General features: G+C 40.7%; 1 protein-coding gene and 1 long non-coding RNA gene across 3 annotated transcripts in view; one reads left to right on the forward strand and one right to left on the reverse strand.

Moving 5' to 3' along the window:
* Nucleotides 1-1,059: 1,059 nt before the first annotated feature.
* On the reverse strand, nucleotides 1,060-19,303 carry LOC122459788. The gene is made up of 5 exons (XR_006280707.1): nucleotides 19,052-19,303; nucleotides 17,874-17,917; nucleotides 5,159-5,254; nucleotides 2,895-4,115; nucleotides 1,060-1,180 (listed from the first exon to the last, which is right to left on the reverse strand). It is a non-coding gene; the product is annotated as an uncharacterized LOC122459788 (long non-coding RNA).
* Nucleotides 6,386-19,305, forward strand: part of LOC119854753 (microsomal triglyceride transfer protein) — a 38,030-nt gene continuing 25,110 nt past the window's right edge. Inside the window, exons 1-5 of one of the 2 annotated variants that reach the window (XM_043512961.1) lie at nucleotides 6,386-6,559; nucleotides 12,620-12,807; nucleotides 13,932-14,075; nucleotides 16,771-16,878; nucleotides 17,841-17,957. In XM_043512961.1, coding sequence (XP_043368896.1) covers nucleotides 6,499-6,559; nucleotides 12,620-12,807; nucleotides 13,932-14,075; nucleotides 16,771-16,878; nucleotides 17,841-17,957 — 618 coding nt within the window. In that variant the 5' untranslated portion in view covers nucleotides 6,386-6,498. The remainder of the gene's footprint in view (nucleotides 6,560-12,619; nucleotides 12,808-13,931; nucleotides 14,076-16,770; nucleotides 16,879-17,840; nucleotides 17,958-19,305) is intronic. The other variant, XM_038399798.2, reaches the window with a different exon arrangement.

Consider the following 19,305-nt stretch of genomic DNA (forward strand, 5'->3'; position numbering starts at 1 on the left):
TTACCTGCATAGCATCTTCTCCCCATGCACCCAGGAGATCCACTATCTCCTGTGTACTTCAGACATGATTGCTTCATTGGGCAGTTGCATTCAACAATGGAGAGCTGCTAGGTGTGCTTGCCAAGCTGGGCAGTCAGGAAAAGGAATTTTTAAAATTCACATTTAAGGAGGAGGGGTTGAGCTTCCGCTCTATGGGGCCTCTGGGCAGTGGAGTTCACAATGGTGACCACAGCGGTCAGTTTGGGGTATTGTGGGACAGCTGCTAGAGGACTGTTAGGGTCAACACCGTGTCTATACTTGTGCTGTATTGACCATAGTACATTGACCATGGCTCGATGTCATTCATGGAGGTGGTGTTACTATGTTGGCATAACAGGGCACTTACATCGTTGGGAGACAAATTTTAGTATAGACATATGCATGATGAGGTCAACACAAGGCACCCTTATGTCAACATAACTTTGTAGTGTAGACCAGCTCTAAGGCCAGAACTGGGCACTGCAATTGCAATTTAGACTTCACTCCTACAAATATTTATGCTTATGAGTAGTCCCACTGAAGTCAAGCAGACTACTCACAAGCATAAGTGTTTGGAGGAGGTAAGTTAACAATTCTGTTGAGAATGGGCAAGAAATAATAGACTTCAGTTTATTCTCTCTTAGCTGTGTTGGCTCTACAGGCCCAAGAGGAGTGAAAAGTAAAGAAAACGTTTTTATCTGCTGGTTTTAGTGACCTGACTGAGTGCACACGGGGTAAGAAAGTGTTCAATTTATAAAAAGAAAAGGAGTACTTGTGGCACCTTAGAGACTAACAAATTTATTAGAGCATAAGCTTTCGTGAGCTACAGCTCACTTCATCGGATGCATCCGATGAAGTGAGCTGTAGCTCACGAAAGCTTATGCTCTAATAAATTTGTTAGTCTCTAAGGTGCCACAAGTACTCCTTTTCTTTTTGCGAATACAGACTAACACGGCTGCTACTCTGAAACCTGTCGTTCTTCAGAGAAGAACCATAGTTTTAAAAAATCAATTACATAGCCATTTCACCCCTTTAAAAAGTGTTACACTATTCACATTTCACATTCAACTGGCATTATCACTTAAGTCTAAAGACTGCAGTGCCATTGCCCAATTGGAGTTGAAGTACACTATGCACTTCTTATCTTTCCCAACCAGACAATCTGCTGGAAGAATAGGAGTACTTGTGGCACCTTAGAGACTAACAAATTTATTAGAGCATAAGCTTTCGTGAGCTACAGCTCACTTCATCGGATGCATTTGGTGAAAAAACAGAGGGGAGATTTATATACACACACAGAGAACATGAAACAATGGGTTTATCATACACACTGTGAGGAGAGTGATCACTTAAGATAAGCCATCACCAGCAGCAGGGGGGGGGAAAGGAGGAAAACCTTTCATGGTGACAAGCAAGGTATTTCCAGCAGTTAACAAGAATATCTGAGGAACGGTGGAGTGGGGGGGAGAAATAACATGGGGAAATAGTTTTACTTTGTGTAATGACTCATCCATTCCCAGTCTCTATTCAAGCCTAAGTTAATTGTATCCAGTTTGCAAATTAATTCCAATTCAGCAGTCTCTCCTTGGAGTCTGTTTTTGAAGCTTTTTTGTTGAAGGATAGCCACTCTTAGGTCTGTAATCGAGTGACCAGAGAGATTGAAGTGTACTCCAACTGGTTTTTGAATGTTATAATTCTTGACGTCTGATTTGTGTCCATTCATTCTTTTACATAGAGACTGTCCAGTTTGGCCAATGTACATGGCAGAGGGGCATTGCTGGCACATGATGGCATATATCACATTGGTAGATGCGCAGGTGAACGAGCCTCTGATAGTGTGGCTGATGTGATTAGGCCCTATGATGGTATCCCCTGAATAGATATGTGGACAGAGTTGGCAATGGGCTTTGTTGCAAGGATAGGTCACATATCTATTCAGGGGACACCATCATAGGGCCTAATCACATCAGCCACACTATCAGAGGCTCGTTCACCTGCGCAGCTACCAATGTGATATATGCCATCATGTGCCAGCAATGCCCCTCTGCCATGTACATTGGCCAAACTGGACAGTCTCTATGTAAAAGAATGAATGGACACAAATCAGACGTCAAGAATTATAACATTCAAAAACCAGTTGGAGAACACTTCAGTCTCTCTGGTCACTCGATTACAGACCTAAGAGTGGCTATCCTTCAACAAAAAAGCTTCAAAAACAGACTCCAAGGAGAGACTGCTGAATTGGAATTAATTTGCAAACTGGATACAATTAACTTAGGCTTGAATAGAGACTGGGAATGGATGAGTCATTACACAAAGTAAAACTATTTCCCCATGTTATTTCTCCCCCCCACGCCACCCCCCACAGTTCCTCAGATATTCTTAGAGCATAAGCTTTCGTGAGCTACAGATCACTTCATCGGATGCATCCGATGAAGTGAGCTGTAGCTCACGAAAGCTTATGCTCTAATAAATTTGTTAGTCTCTAAGGTGCCACAAGTACTCCTTTTCTTTTTGCGAATACAGACTAACACAGCTGCTACTATGAAACCTGTCAGATATTCTTGTTAACTGCTGGAAATAGCCTACCTTGCTTGTCACCATGAAAGGTTTTCCTCCTTCCCCCCCCCCCTGCTGCTGCTGATGGCTTATCTTAAGTGATCACTCTCTGTACAGTGTGTATGATAAACCCATTGTTTCATGTTCTCTGTGTGTGTATATAAATCTCCCCTCTGTTTTTTCCACCAAATGCATCCGATGAAGTGAGCTGTAGCTCACGAAAGCTTATGCTCTAATAAATTTGTTAGTCTCTAAGGTGCCACAAGTACTCCTTTTCTTTTTGCAAATACAGACTAACACGGCTGCTACTCTGAAACCTGCTGGAAGAATGCCGCAGTAGAACTGGAGATTATTCTGGAGTTCAGAGTGTGTGAAATGTGACATAAATACACTTTCGTGACAGTATAGATGGTGACACTTTCCCAGCTCCGTTACTGAGACATGCGAAGGCAGCAAACACATCAGTCTGTGGAACCATAGTATCTTTTTCATGTATATTAATGCTTATCTCAAGTTTCATTGGTTCCAGATATACACTGCGTTTCAGTCACAGTGTTGGTTTCAGATTTATTTCTGCTATATTAGAAGTCACAAAACACTGTGGTATCCATGGTAAGACATTTACCTTTAGCTGGTACACAAATTCCTCCATATGTAGAAATTTTAATATTTGATTTTCTTGGGGCCCCATATATCTGGATTACTATAAAAAAACACCTGGATTTACATTTGCTTATGCTAGTGTCTATTTTAAACCTCACCATATTTCTATTTATATCTAGATTTACATACTAGAATCACACAAGTTCAATTACATCACAGTCTCAATAAAGAATCCTTCATTTTCACTTGGTCATTAAAGGGCTGCAGTTTGGTTGCTGACAAAGCCCATTTGTTTTCGTTTGGTTCTCTTTCTTTCTTTTTGTGTTTTGTTTAAAAAAAAAACAGTAGCATTCAACTCTTTTTTTTCTTAGGAGCGTGAAGATCCTCAAATGTTTTGATTAGCAAAACATTCTCCTCCCCGCTACACACACTTTCTGATTTTCCAGGATGGCAGCATTTTGGATCCAAACCTATGTTTCTTTAAATGGCAGTAGTAGGGCAATGAAACTATTCTGGTCTAAAATCTGTCACAATGCCAGTGGTGATAGGGTACACTGATGACCCAAACAGTTGCAAATAGCTCAAAATCAGTGCTAGACTAAGTATTCTGATAGAGTTCAATGTGAACCTTGAAGATGTTCATTTAAAAAGTGAGTTTGCGTGAACAAAAGTACACTGAATACAAAAAGTATCAACAACAAAATCAAAAAATAAATTAAGCAAAAATGTAAGAGGCAAACTAAACACAGGAGCAACAAAAAACCAGCAGCCCAATGATATTATGCAATAATAAGAACATCTATAGAGAAGGTGATGTTGCAAGGCAAGTTGCAAAACAATGAGAGAGAAACAAAATTAACTGGAGACAGGTTTGTACACAGAAACCAGTCTCTGGGTAAGGTTTGATAGCAGAGGTTCTTCTATGTTATCTCACGCTGAGAACAACAAAACAGAAAAGTACAAACCATACGGGGTGTGTAGCCATATTTCCTCAGAGCTTCGTACCCTGGATTCTGGTTGACATAACCACCTACTTTCACTCCTCTGAAGCATTGTCTATAAAATTACCCATTGTAACACCCTTTGCCATCAAGGTGTATAGCTAAATCAGTGTGGTTTGTTCTTGGCAACCCTTGCAACTACAACATGTTCAGTCAAACTAGTTCATTATTATGACAACAAGTAATTCACCGAATGCAGACATGGTTTTAGAGTGACCCCCTTCTTTTAAGATTTTGATTGGGATAGATTAGGGAAAAATTAAAATTTCACTCCATCTTTTGTGAAGAACAGCAAGATTATTTCACTGAACTCAAATGAGCAAAAGGAGTGTCATAAGTTTTATTAGGTAATAAGTTTATTGTTTGGACTCTGGAATATAGGTGACAACAGTAGTACTTTAACCCTGGAACAAATGCCAGCAGGGCTTAACTGAGGTGTACATTAAATGGCCAGTCCTGTACTCACTGAGTTCAGCTGTAAATACTTCCACTGATTTCAGTGGGTGCAGGATTTACCCCTAAAAGTCAGTTCTGATGTTAATTCCCTTGACCTCAGTGGATTTACTCCTGATTTGTACCCAGTATAATTGAGATTAGAATTAAGCCCTCTGTTTTTGAGTAGAACACACACACACACTATCTACCAATAGAGGTACAGTGTCCAGATCCTTGGCTTGTGTAAATTGCCATAGCTCCATTGACTTCACAGGATATAAACTGATTTACACCATCTGACGATTTGGCTCCTAATGTTTTAAGTGTTTAAAAGACACTCTTCTTTACTTTATTTTGAGGATGGACAAGATGTATGAAATATATTTCTTGATTAAATTCCAAAGATGTAAAAAATATGCAAAAAGCTGATAAGGCATTTCCACAGAAAAAACAACAGACATAACTCTCCTTTGGAGACAAAATTCCTCAACATTTCCAGCCCAGATTCTACATCTCCATGCTCTCACCAGCCATAAAATTACCTGTGCAAGGTGACAGATTATTCAGTTTCCAAAGAGTACAGCAGTTTGCAAAGTTCTATGCTTTCCAAGCAATAGAGAACACACCGGGAATATCAGCTGCAATCGAGAAATAGGCATATGTTATGCAACTCTTGTAATGCAAGAGTATATCACATAGAAGGTATAATATAAATTAAAGCTACCACAGGAAACATATAACCAGCTGGCAGCCTTGCACCAGACTTGCAAAGAAAGCTCCACTCAAACCTATTTCAAATTTGTACCCTAGGAAACAATTTCTGCCTTCAGTTACATACATGAAATATTGTTGATTGCACTGGATTTGCTCAGGTGTAACTAAAGGCAGAATTTGACTCTAAACATCAAAATAAACGTTTATATTCCCTACAAGGGAAAGGCCCATGTAGGGACTAGGAAACATTAGAAATTGAAAATCAGTTTCCACCTATCTTCTAAGCCACGGGTTCTCAAACTGGGGGTCAGGACCCCTCAGGGGGTTGTGAGGTTTTTACATGCAAGCAGTCAGCCTCCACCCCAAACCCCGCTTTGCATCCAGCATTTCTAATGGTGTTAAATATATAAAAAAAGTGTTTTTCATTTATAAGGGGGGGTCGCAATCAGAGGCTTGGTATGTGATGGGGCCATCAGTACAAAAGTTTGAGAATCACTGTTCTAAGCTGAGATGAGTGGTTGTCCTCTTTCAGAATGTGAAGTAGGCTTGACCCTCCAAAGCCACTAGTGTACTGAAAATCTGCAGGGAAATCTGGGATCTTGGGAAATCCATCGAACATTAGGACTCTTGTAAGGAGAACCAGTCCTACTCTTTGGCCCCACATTCCTTAAGGAAATGTGTTGCTATGGTCTCCACATAAGCCTCTGTCTGCCTCAATCTTCCCACCCTTGCATTGGGGTTGAGGAGTGTTTCATGCCACAGATGTGGAAGTAACATAAGGCCATCATTATCTTGGTTTAAGCCTGGTGGTTTAAGGGAGGCAATGGCTCATTCCACTCACCCTCTCGAAAATAGAGCATTGACTCTGCAGACTTGGGGAAGAGGAGATTGTACAGGCTGAATCTGATTAGTATTCAAAAATGAAAACTGAGGTGAACAATAAAATAGGTAAAAGCCCCAATTACCTCAGTTGTTAATGATTAACTGGAAGACCATCAATGAACTTAGTACCCGCGTGTGGAATTTGGAATCTGACCTTTACTACATCTAGATAAACACAGTTGCAGATTCAGAGGCTCTTTTTGCAAACTTCACTCCCATCTGAAGAGTTCACTTCTTGGTAGCTTTAACATTTAATGCTATAGTTAAGAGCTCAGAAGAGTCAAACATGATTCTTCTTACTGTGCTTTTCCTCTGCATCTTTTCCACATACTCCGCCTCTGTTAAAGGTAGGTCTCAGCTGGTTTTTTTTATTAATCTTTTGTGGTAGCAGTGATGAATGTACAGTGGATATTTTTTACATAAGAAAGGAAGATCTTATACTAAAGAGGTTCTCGAGGAGTAGAATTTTTAAATGGATTTACTAAATGAAAATAAATACGCAGCACAAGCACTTGTAATGTTAGTTTCACCCTAGTTTATAGAAGGCAAAGGGGTCAAGGGCATGTGGCACTGGCCTAGAAGTCAGAAGACCTGGCTTCTAGTCTTGGCATTACCAGTGACCTGGGGCAAGTCATTTTACCTCTTCGCTTCCCAGTTGTTAAATGGGGCTAATACTACTTATCCTCCTTTGTAAAGCATTTTGAGATCTACAGATTTAAAAATGCCATATAAGAGCAAAGTACTACTATAATTTCCATTTTAGGCTCAATCCTGCAAGGGGTTGAACACTGACCCTGATCCAGCAAAGCACACAAAAGTAGTTCCTTTGACTTCAAGGGCGCTACTCACATTCTTAAAGTTAAGCACTTGTTTAAGAGCTTTGATGGATCAGAGCCAGAGTGCTCAGCTCTAAATAACTGAGCCCTATGTGCTTTTTCCAGCTTCCATTAAAATCAATAAAAAGACTCCCATTAACTTGAACGAGAGTTGGAGCTGGATCTGCTCTCAGGGTGAAATTCTGTGTGCCCACATAAAATGGTTTTATGCAGGTCTCCTGCACAAGAGTCAGGGGTACAAAATCCATACAAGGGACTCCTCTGCAGCCCCTCTGCACGCTTCAGTGTCACCAGCCTATGGGATAGAAGTTGTCCTCACACAATGCCTATGGGGGGATATTCTGCCACTGTTTGTAAATGATGGATTAAATTTACAAGACTTTTAGGCCAAAGCAATCAACATTTTGGGTGAAAATGATGCAAGAGCATTCTGTTCTATGAGTCTGTACTTTGAGGGCCATATTCTTAAACCTCAAATAAATGGTAACTAATATAGTTTTATGCAGATACCCTACATCCATATTAATTAACCGTCCAATATTAGGCCACGCTGTAGGGTAGCCTGTGGAATGGGCTAGTTGTTACTGCCCCTCCCTGTCCCTCATATAGAGAATCTAGGCCATTGGATCTGTGCAAGCACAGACCAAGTGCTGCTCCTCCAGCTCACTGCCAGGTGGGCCCCATTGTGCTCTTCCACACCAGTAAATGTGGAACCAGCACAGAGCCCACCTCCTCAGTTTGCAATGGGTGCAGAGGCTCCCTGTGCATCTTCTCTGCTCACCTTTTCCCTCACAGGAGTGGCAAAGCACAGACAGGGCTCATCAGACAATCCCTCTACCAGTAGGTGAATTCACCATGCTGCCAAAACGATCTTATTATATAACTACTCAACTAACATGCTGTACCTCTAGTATTTGCTATTCTCAGCTTCTGAGATAATGTTATTTTAGCCAAGCTACCCCAATGTAAAGTAATATGGAATAAAAATACTTAGCACTTTACATCTCCAACATGCTGTACAAACATTAACTCATTCAGTAGTTCTCAAAACAGCCCCGGGAGAAATCATTATTTCCATTGCACAGATGGGGAAGCTGAAACTCAGAGAGGTTAAGTGATTTTCCCAAGGCCAGAGGGCGAATCAACAGCAGAGCTGGGATTAGAATTCAGTTCTTGGCTCTCAGTCCACCAGACTGTGCTGCCTCTTTAAAATACTTATGGAGTATTCTTTACATTCAGGTCAGTCGGATAATTGCACACGATACATTTCTAGCTTTGGCTACATTTTTAAAATGTTTTCAAATAAATAGATGGCTTTCGTTTTTTTTAAAGGTATCCAATATCATAAGAACTGGCAAATGTAATTTATGGTCTTAGAGCCAGTTAGTGGTTAGCAATGCACATGTGCATGCCAAATGTATTAATAAAAGGCACAGGATTTGACAGCTGTCTCTGCTCATGCAGTGTAACCTTCTGTATTATACACTATCATAATTTAATTATAGAATTGGCATGTTACCCTTAATGACAGACGCTTAACATTACTAGTCCAACTACGTGTTATGCACCCCACCTTGAAAGCGACACAGTTCACACAGGCATTTCTGACCCCAACACAGCATAGCAGAATGCTGTCTCTGGGTCCAGTCCTGGTCCCCTTTAAGTCAGTGAGGGTTTTGCCATTGACTGCAATGGAAATAGGATCAAAGGAATAAACATCACAACGTTATGTAGGACTGACAGTACAGTATAGATCTCCGAAAGGCAGCATAATACTAAGTCTCTCATTTTTGAGAGAGGTTTCTATTGGCTAGGAACAGAAATGCAGCATAACCTTCTATATTATACATCATCATGATTTAATTATTTACCTAAACAGTACTGCTATTTTTCTTACGATGGAAATAGTATGTGTATTTTGTAAAAGCTAGCTTGGGTATTGGTTTTGCGCATAACATCATGCAGTCCACATAAAACACAGCTGCTAATATCTTTTTTGCCTGTTAATCTAGCCACGTTACCCTCCTGCCCCTTTAATTTCTGCTGGCTTCCCCTTTTCTACTGCAATAAGTTCATGCTTCTCATGATTGCCCCCTTCCCTACTTGCCCTCCCTAGTCTCTTAGTCTTATCACATCTTCCCACCACAACTCCTCTTCGGCCTTGTGACCTGTGTGTCTGCTTCTCCAACAACTGTCTGTACTTTCTTCCATGCTGCCTCCTATGCATGGAATGCCCTTGCAAAGCTGGTGCATAAAGCCATTCTCCTCCCCACATTTCAGTCCCTCCCAGACACTCATTGCTTCCATGACTACCAGGAGAAACTAGCTGGTGAAGTTGTTTGCGTATCTATTTCCTGCATGAGTGAACTGCTCCTCTGGATGTGGAGGGTATCCAGAGTAGGGCGGGGAGGGCACAAAGGGAATATTAAATGAAAACTATTATAGAAAAATACACATGGGCTGAATTGTGGAGGAAGGGTGGGGAAAGGGGATTGTAGGGAGCTTAAATTTAAGAAAAATGTAAAAAGAGAACAAACAATCCTATGCTGTGACTAACAAGACCAATCTATCGTCACCCTGATTATTTTACTCACATATCCTTTCCCCCACCCTTCATGTCTTTGCCTTTTTAGAGTGAATGCCCTCAGGGGTAAGTACAGCATCATCTTTTGTGGTTAGAAAGCACCTAGCACACTGCACTACCCCACTCTCAATAAATATTAAATACTCAACAGTGTAATTGGTACTAAGTTACAGTACACTTAAAACAAGTCATGGGACTTCAGCAAAGATTTATTTCCAGGAATTGGGGTCTGTTGCTGATAGGTGTTGACAAGCTTTTATGCCACTGATGTTGATGGGAGCAGAGGGTGCTCAGCACGTCACAGGAAGCACTCGCAGACCCTTACAGGAGCAGGCCCTTTATTTTTAAAGCACTTATTTTTAAAGAAAACCTCTGGCCTACAAGGAAGTGCTTCCCAGCATCATTACTGTAGCCAGAAAACGAGACGACAGCCCCAACTTTCAGCTCTAGGTAGTAGTTCTCAACATCAGGGACTGCAAAATCTCAGGGCCAGATCCTCAGCTGGTGCAAATCAGTGTTGTTCTATTGAACTTCTATGGTGCTATGCCAATTTACAGTGGCTAAAGATCTGGCTCTTTGAGGGTACAGCCTCCCTTCGAGAAGTATGTTTCGGTTCCCTTCGACTCTACCTTAGCATGCTATTGACTATCACATCTGAAAAAATTTGACCAAAAAAAGGGAGTGGAAAGTGCCTTGAGAGATTTTTTTTTTTTAACTTATGAAATTAACTTGATTTTTAAAAAAAGAAATCCATCCTGTCATGGTGGATCTCCAACACGCATCTAATCAAAGGAAGAATTTAAACTTTTACCTGCCATTTGAACAAACAAATACTTTGCATTTTTTCTTGATTAGATGTATTGAAACTTTTATTTGGCCAAGTCATATCAAATGGTGCAAGACATTATACAAATTGGGAAACCCTGGTACTGTCAATTCTCTGACAGGAACACAGAACACACTGACTGAGTTCCAGTGGTTTGAGAATCTGTCTGAGGTGGTGTGGTGGATTTTCCTTTTCTGTGTTTGCCAAGAGACTTACTCATCCCTCCTGTAGAAAACAATGCTACCTTGTCTGGTTGAACTGTGTTGCAGAGATTTGAATGCAGCTTCTTCAGTTTAAATGTCTGATCCTGCACCCACTGAAGTCCATGGCAAGGCTCCCATTGGTGTAGGATTGGAGCCGAGTAAGACTCTGCTCTTTAGTTACAAATAGAACATCCAAATAGAAAAAACAAATAGTTTTTTCCACCAAATGCATCCGATGAAGTGAGCTGTAGCTCACGAAAGCTTATGCTCTAATAAATTTGTTAGTCTCTAAGGTGCCACAAGTACTCCTTTTCTTTTTGTAAATAGAACATCAAATCATTATAACAAAGTAATTTGGAGGGCAAGGGGGAGGAGGGATCTCATTTTTGTTGTTAGTTTACTTTGTGCCTTTGGCAGCCAGAGGCGCTGAAACTGGGGGTGCTGCCCCACCCCTAGGCTTGAAGTGGTTTCTGTTATATCCAGGGTTTACAGTTTGGTTCAATGGCTCTTAACACCCCCACAATACAAATTGTTCCAGCACCCCTGTTGGCAGCAATTTGTATGTAGTCAGTCAGTTTCACGTCCCATCTCCACCACCAGCCTCTATAGGATGAGTGAATTAGTCAATACTCCCTTGTACACAAGAGACCTTTATAACCATTAACAAGAGAGGAGAAAAACCCTTGTAAACATTTATTTAAAGGGAATTTTATACATTTATTTCAGGGCATAGTATTTAAAGGATTTGCTACAAGAAATTTTTTTTTTTAAAGTCAGTTAAAAAATTCCAATTGATAGCATTCTCTTAACAACAAACACTTTAAGGGTCAAATGGTATAACTGTTCCACGTGCTGCAATTAAAGTGAGTGAAACCTCCCTGCAGTGAGACTCTCAAATCAGGCCCGTAGAGCCAAAGCTAGCTCCCACTTCTGAGGCTGGAGAGGGATCCTCGACAGTGGAACTGGGGTGTGATGTGTCCCGCTGCCGTAGCAGTGCAGAGGAGAAGGGGGGAAGGGAGGAGGGAATAGGGCATTGGGCACTCTGGGCAAGGTTAGCTGAGATGGTGGAAAAAACCCTTGAGCCTTGTCTACACACTCCAGCTTCCGCTTACATAAGCAATAGCAGAGCTGAACTGTGGGGGAATAATGTGTGTCATTTTTGCTGGTGCAGAAGCGCTGGAAGTATCAATGGGAGCACACCTATGGCAGGGGGTGCCCTAAATTAGATGCCTAATTTGAAAGCTGCGTCTGTGATTTTATTTTATTTATTTATTGGGGTGGGGGGATGTGTCTTTTAAAATACATTGTGTGGTCTAAGTGTAACAAAATCAAGTGATAACTCCCAGAGACATGTATTTTATTTGAAGAAAATGGGTTTACTGCTCTGAGTGAAAAAAGCAACCCCGCTGCTTTCTACTGATCTTCATTACTTTCATTTGTGTCATCCCTTGGATGGAGTCTCAATACAGTGACTACAGGCAAGGTCCTGAAAGATGAGGAGTGATTCCTAATATAGGGTGAGTGCCTTCAACTTCCATTAACTCCCATGGGAGATCAGGGCACTCAGCACTTCTCAGGTTGCCAAACAGATTGCTTTCTAGTGATAGAAAATTCTTTATATTCTGAGCTCACTCTGCATTCATTTTTAAAAAAAAAATCTATCCAAAGGGAAGAATTGGAACTTAAGCCAAATCTTCTAATATCTCTGTGTAAAGTTATAAAGATTTTTATGGACATTCTTGTCTAATTGCCAAACTCACAAAAGCAGTCCCATCAAAGTCAATGCAACTCAGTAAAGGTTGCAGGATCAGACATTGAATCCCTTGTTAGAGAAAAGGTCTTTAGTTCTTCTAAAGCTGATTCTACATGTTTGAGAGAGAAAATGATAGATCATTTGGGTCTGTGGTGATTGCTAAAATGATGCCATGTGCATTTTTCATCTCATTTTTTCCACACAGGGCACACTACAGGACCAAGAATAAATAATGATAAGCTATACAAATTCACCTATTCAACAGAAGTGCTTATCGATAGGGTTAAAGGATTACCAGAGGATAGCGCGGGCTACCGGATTTCATCCGGTGTGGATGTCAACTTAGTATGGAGAAACCCCAACAATGATGATGACCAGTTGATCAAAATTATGGTAGGAGTTTTCAAAAACATATAAAAGCAGACAAATTACTTTAAGAACCCACCTTTTTCAGTAGTCTAATTCCCGTTGTGTGCTGCTTTGTGACATATATGGTAAATTAAAGGGTTTATGAAAATTGGGATGAATTACTCAAACAAAGAGATTGTTATACATCTACAAGCCAGAAATCTGTCACCTGCTGAAACAATGTATCTGAGGCAAAGGCCAGGCCCTGCACGGTTCTGAGCACCTCCTGTTGCTACAGAGAACATCCACGTGAGGACAAGATCATCTAATAGGTCCATTCCACCTCTAAGTTTTGACTCTATGACAAGTCCTCCATTATGTCTATGTAATATATGTAATATTTTGGCACCATGTAATGTTTTGTTTACTGGAGTGGTTATATTTTGCTGGAGTGATGCTCAGATTCTAAACAAAACTCCATCCAAACTAAAAATAAAGAGTTTTCCAAGATCTGTCTGTTTATACAAAAAAAGATCCAACTGCCTTATCGAATAGCCATTATGTATGACCCTGTTGTAAACATTATTAAGAGTCACAAATATTCTAGTAAATTCTGTTTAACTGTCAGCATAGGCAGATTGATCTTGAAGAAATGTTTCCTGTTGGGGTACAATTCTTTTTAGAAGATGAGCATATCAACATGCCATCCTATCTGAGTTCCATGAACAAAAATTAGTTTGTAGGTTCAGTAGCTGCCTACAGAATATAAATTCACTGTTTGGTACCAAAACATTATAGGCCAGATTAACACAACAGCTCTGCACCCAACAGCTTCCATTTAGGCACTGACATGAGCTGGCCAGATTGTCAGACTTGCTCAGCATCCAGCAGCACTTATTGAGAACAATGAGATTTGCTAGGTACTTTTAAAAATCTAGCCATTTCAGTTAGGTGCCTTCATCTGATCTGAGCTGTTCTGAAAAAAAATCTTTCTTCAGTGGTGGGTTCTGATTCTCTTTTGAAAATCTGCCCTACATCTGTCTCTCAGATACCATGGAAGGCAAATAACAGAATGAAAAGACCTTTTAGGTGATTTTATCCATTCATCCTCCTGCCAATGCACGATTGCTCCCTATGTTTTTTTTTTTTTTTTGCTTTTACTTTTCTAGCTAAAAGATGTTAAGATTGAACATGTGAATGAACGTCCAGCAGCAAAAAACATCTTTAAAGGGAAACACTCAGAGAATATAATTGGAAAAGAATATCTGTCAGCTTTACAAAGGCCTGTAGTTCTCCAATGGACCCGTGGAAAGGTAAGTCCCTGTCTTTTAAAGTTCATGCATATTCCTTGGGGAAGCCCTGAACAAGTCATTTCTTGTTGGCATGAAAACATTTAGTAATTTGTTGTCTCTTCAGAGTTACTAATACACCATCCTGTCTTATTTTTGTACATGAAATATATTCATTTTGGGCTAGACTACGACTTGCCCTTATTTGGGTGCATTGTGGTGAGAACATAAGGAACCTTATCAGCTCCTGGCTTCTTGTGTTATGAGAGTGCTCTATGTCTGTATATATGTAAATTGTTCATTGGGAAGGTGCCAGGAGATGTCACTCAAGAATATGTAGCATAGTTCCGAGGTAGGACCAATAAAACTGGCTTTTTTTTTTGCATTGCAGATAGCTTCCTCTGTGCAGCTCTTTACACCAGCTCTTACTACCTAGCAAAGGGGCCAGCCAAAACTAGTCCCTGCTTTCTCTGTGCACATCTGGGGACATGCAATTATATCTGGGGATATGCAAAGAGGGCCAGGAGAAAGCAAAGCCATGGCTGCACCCACTCCAGCCCACAGACCTGCTGGGCATAGCACAGCAGAGAGAGCAGGCCATGGCATCCCAGAGGAACAGAGAAGGGAAGGTAGATTGGGGAGTTATCAGTATACTGGCAGTAACTGAAGCTGCAAAACTGAATGATATTGTGCAATGATAAGGGATGAAATCCTTGTTCTACTGAAATCAATAGAAGTTTTGTCACTGATTTCACTGGGGCCAGGATTTCACCCAAGAGGTAGAGGGAGAAGAGATATTATTTACCATGAAGGTAGACAATACTGAGTCTAGTCTGGAGCAATGTTAATCATTCCAGTGAGTACTTGAGTATATCCATACTGGCTATAGCAGTGTTAGTGCAAATTATTATAGTCAGATAAGTTCATCAGGTAGGATATCCAAAACCCTGAATCTTCAATGATTTCAATGAGATGTAGGCTCCCGACTGCCTAATTCATTTTTGAAAATGTGGCCTAGGTTGTAAGTCACGTGTTTATGAAAATTTTATCTGAGATCACCATCCAACACAGCACTCGTGTCAGATCATCATGTAGAGAGCCTCCACTGGTTACAAAATAATTAGATACAATATCCTGAGACTGAAAATCTGAAATCTTCTGTGTTGTTCCTGTACTGTGGGTTTTTCATCAAGAATCAGGGGGAAAAAAAGTGTTTCCTCTCCCACTGGCAATGGGCTGGATTGTCATTTTACAACTTGTCCCCAGTAAAGGGCAGCACATAGCTACACTGCCACAGGAACAGCTCAGAGAACCCGTTGTGACTCAGAGAGAGCTCCCATTTACTCAGGGGAAGGAATAAGTTACTTGAGTATGACTAACTTAGTTTCATGGAGCAGCTTAGTTTCCTTTCATGGAGCAGCCTAGTTTCCGCACTGTGTCCAGCCAACTACTCTGGCCAATGATGGGAAGGGTGGAGCCAAGATTACTCTCACTCTCTCTCTATTCCCTTCCCACCCACTGGCTCACAGCAGAATGTATCAGGGAAGTAGCCCCTGCTCTCCCAACTGCAGCCAGTGACAAACCTGCCTTGTGCTGAGCTGAGGGGTCACTCCTTTTCAGCCCTCTGCAAACTTGACTAAGGGCTGTGACAATCTAACCCCAAAAGATCTTCACCTACTGCTGTAAACAGATTCTGAGCACATACACTGGCTGTCAGTTTGGCCTTCCCGGATGCAGATGCCACTGGGCCTGCTCAGTAAGTTTCAAATTTAGCCTTGTCATTAGTTTTACAAAACATAAAAAGGAACAGGATGGCACTGGCTCTCCACTGTATGCATCTCTAAACCATGACTAAAGTATCAGAATAGCACAATCTGAATACCTCTGCTCCCAATACACTGCAAATATGTTGGCAGATGCAACTCTCCTACTAGAGGCTGAGATGTTGTTTTCCATATAGCGCTTTCTATAATCTCTTTTTCTTGCCAACTAGTATGTTACTCTATCCCCGTCACAATGACAAGATCTCCTCTTCCATGCCTGTTCCCTCTAATGCTGCAACACTGCACAGATAACATTGATTACATTTAGTTTCTAGGAAGACGGGCAGTATAAAAGCTCCTTAAATGCAGATTGAAGGTGCAAAGTCTTGTGTTACTAGAGAAAAAGCTCAGACAGGACAGTCTTCCCTTGTGGTTCAAAGATTGGCGCATGCTTGACACGTCATTTAAGTCTCTCCAACTCTGATTTAGTTATGATTCATTCTGACATATTGTAACTGGTGGTTAAAGTGCAATGGGTACTAGATGTATGCGGGGAGGGAATGGGGTGCGAAGGGAGGGATTACTATGGGATGTGATAGTTTTGGCCACATCTTTGAGAGAATAATGCTGTAGAGGACGCATTTTAACCTGCATGTAAGAGTGAACCACTTGTGATCTTATATTTAGTTTTCCATTTCTCTTCTAAATTCTCTCTCATTAGCACACAGGAATTCCTCTCAAGTGAGGTCTTTTTAGTTTTTGCAGGAGGCTTCAGTTATGGGCTGGATCCTGCAGTCAGTGGGGTTTTGCTTAAGAAAAAACTACAGGATAAAGTCAAATAAGCTCAGTTTCCTGAGCTGAACTCTAGAAACTGGAAGGAAGTTTGCAGGGGATCACGTGGTGTTTCTCTGATTTAATCAGATGTATAGATTTACTGTTTGTTTTTGTTTCCACAGGTTAAAAACTTCTACTCCTATAAAAATGAACCTGCAGTTATTCAAAATCTCAAGAGAGGTCTGGCTAGTCTATTTCAGATACAGCTGCACTCTGGTGCTGCCAGGGAGGTACTGTACTACAACAGCAATATAGAGATAATCAGATTGATAGAGTCCAGTTTGATAGAGTCCTGAATGCATGTATGTGGTTCCCATTGACTTCACAAGTATTTAAAGGTCAGGACAGAATTTGGCCTTTTGTTTAAACTTGAACTTGTGATTGAAAAGTTCATTGGTGGAGCCTTTGGTTACACTGTGTTTGGCTACATTCAAAGTTGCAGACGTTTAACTTCATAAGATTTAAAAACTAATTTAGTGAAACCAGAGCTACCCCTGTGTGGACATACTTAATTTGATTTAAAAGTCTCTTGTTTCAATTTTATTTAATTCACTAAAGAATCAACTTAAACTAAATCAACATAAGTGAGGTTTAAATAGAATTAAGAGGGTTAGCAATGGTTTAAGTACATCGGTTTAAAATAATACATTGAGCTAAGCTCATGAAACTTGGAACATGGACAAGGCCGGAGTCTTGCCAAAATTCACTCCAGCACAGGCAAATGCAGTGCCATCATCATCAACTGTTTAGAAAATTCACATTTGTTAAATTAATGTTTACTTTGCTTCATATGCCGCTAATAAAAAATAATTTCTGCCCATCCAAGAGAAAGTACTTTTTGCATAAGTTAAAAACAAACAAAAATAAAACTAGCAGCCTCTCTTACCCCCCCAAACTAGAAAATAATGAATCCAAAATGAAAATCAACCTCAGACAGTACACCACCTCTCACACAAGTACCCAAGAGTTAAGAAAACATGATCTTTGGAGTGCACCCTACAGCACAACAGATTAATTCGAGTAATTGCCCCTGGACATGTTGTTAAGACTCCTGCAGGTTGCAAATACTGCAAGTCTGCCATCCAGTAAAGACAGTGTACGTGTATGAGAGGGAAAAAACAAACCTCAAAAACATGACAACAAATGAGAAATGGGTGACACTGAAAATAGTTTTTCTTTTTCCTTTTTCAAGGTGGATGTCTCTGGGAAATGCAATGCTACTTACCATGCTCGAGAAAGTCAAGTGACTAAAATTAAAGCCCTGGGCACCTGTGAAATCGAAAAGACAGGATTTACAAGCCATAATGAGGTACAGTGTGGTTCATTTTTGAAAAAATAAATAAAAGAATCAGCATGTCAGATTCTAACATGTCAGCATGTCTAAAATTAAAAGAGCCAGTTCTGAGCCACAGTTTATTTGACGTTTGCCCATATGTAGTGGTAGATATGTGTGACCAATGGAAGTCATTTTAATGTTTATTATTTGTTTTACCTTAAAATACATTCTGATTATATCCTCTTTACTTACTCTCATTTATTCCCTTCCTTGCATTGTAGAGCGCATGCTACAGCTGCATGTTTCATGCAGGAGACTTCCTAGTATATGCTTTACCGCAAAATACTGTGTGCATTACCAACAAATGAAAACGTGGGGGTAGATCCTCAACCGTGTAAAATGCCATAGTTCAACTGAAGTCAATGGAATTAGAACATGTATACATGCTGGTGATCTGATCCAGGATGTATTTTACTTGCAGTGTCTATGGAGACTTCCAGGATGTCCGGTCTTCTTTGTGGTTTTAATTAATATGTGTTTCTTTCTATGTGGGTAAAGTTTCTATATATTTGCAATGCTAGTAATAATTGTAAACCCTTCCCCAGCTATTATATATGTGTTTAGTACATACTGCAGATGTAGGGCCATATCCCGATATGGCACTTTGGTGGCATAGGGAGGTAGTAAATTTGGCCTAACTGCACAGCTGGTTCCCCTGGCATGACAAAGGAGGTATGGTATGGATGTGGCCACAAAGCATCTGTGCCCTAGTGATCCATGGCTAGCATAAATGCCCCCTTTGGGCTCTTACTACTGAGTGAAACTTAGAGCCATGCTAAGGGTACTCAGGCTAACCCAAGAGCCCAAACTAATCCTTGTCCGCTGTAGAGATCCATAAAGCACAAAGGTGGTATACAGCCATCTTTGCCCTACTCCTTCTTGGCTCCTGCACCGAGGGCAGTGCGGCTGGGCCTAAGCATTGAGCGCCTAGTATTTCAAGCTTACCACAAAGAATTCAAGTTGTTTATGAACAGGTCATTAGAGTAGATAGCTAGTTTCTTTTCCACAATATGTTCTAGATATGGAAGGCCAACAATGTTGGGCCAGATCCTGCAACACCAACTCACATGCGGAAATCTGACTCCTAGGAGTTGTCCCACTGATTTTCTCGAGAATCTTGTTTTCTGGTGGTTGCCTTTAAAAAAAAAAAGAAAAAACCTTGATCTACGAATTATTGAGTGTCTTTTCAGCAATATTCAATTCCCTAGCCCCCCGTTTCTCTCCCCACCACCCTCTGTGAGGAAGGGAAGCATTATTGCAATTTGCCAATGAAAAATTTGAGAGGCATAATGGTGAAGTGATTGGCTCATGGTTACAGATA

The sequence above is a fragment of the Dermochelys coriacea genome, chromosome 4 (assembly GCF_009764565.3).
Source record: "Dermochelys coriacea isolate rDerCor1 chromosome 4, rDerCor1.pri.v4, whole genome shotgun sequence".
Taxonomy (NCBI): Eukaryota; Metazoa; Chordata; order Testudines; family Dermochelyidae; genus Dermochelys; species Dermochelys coriacea.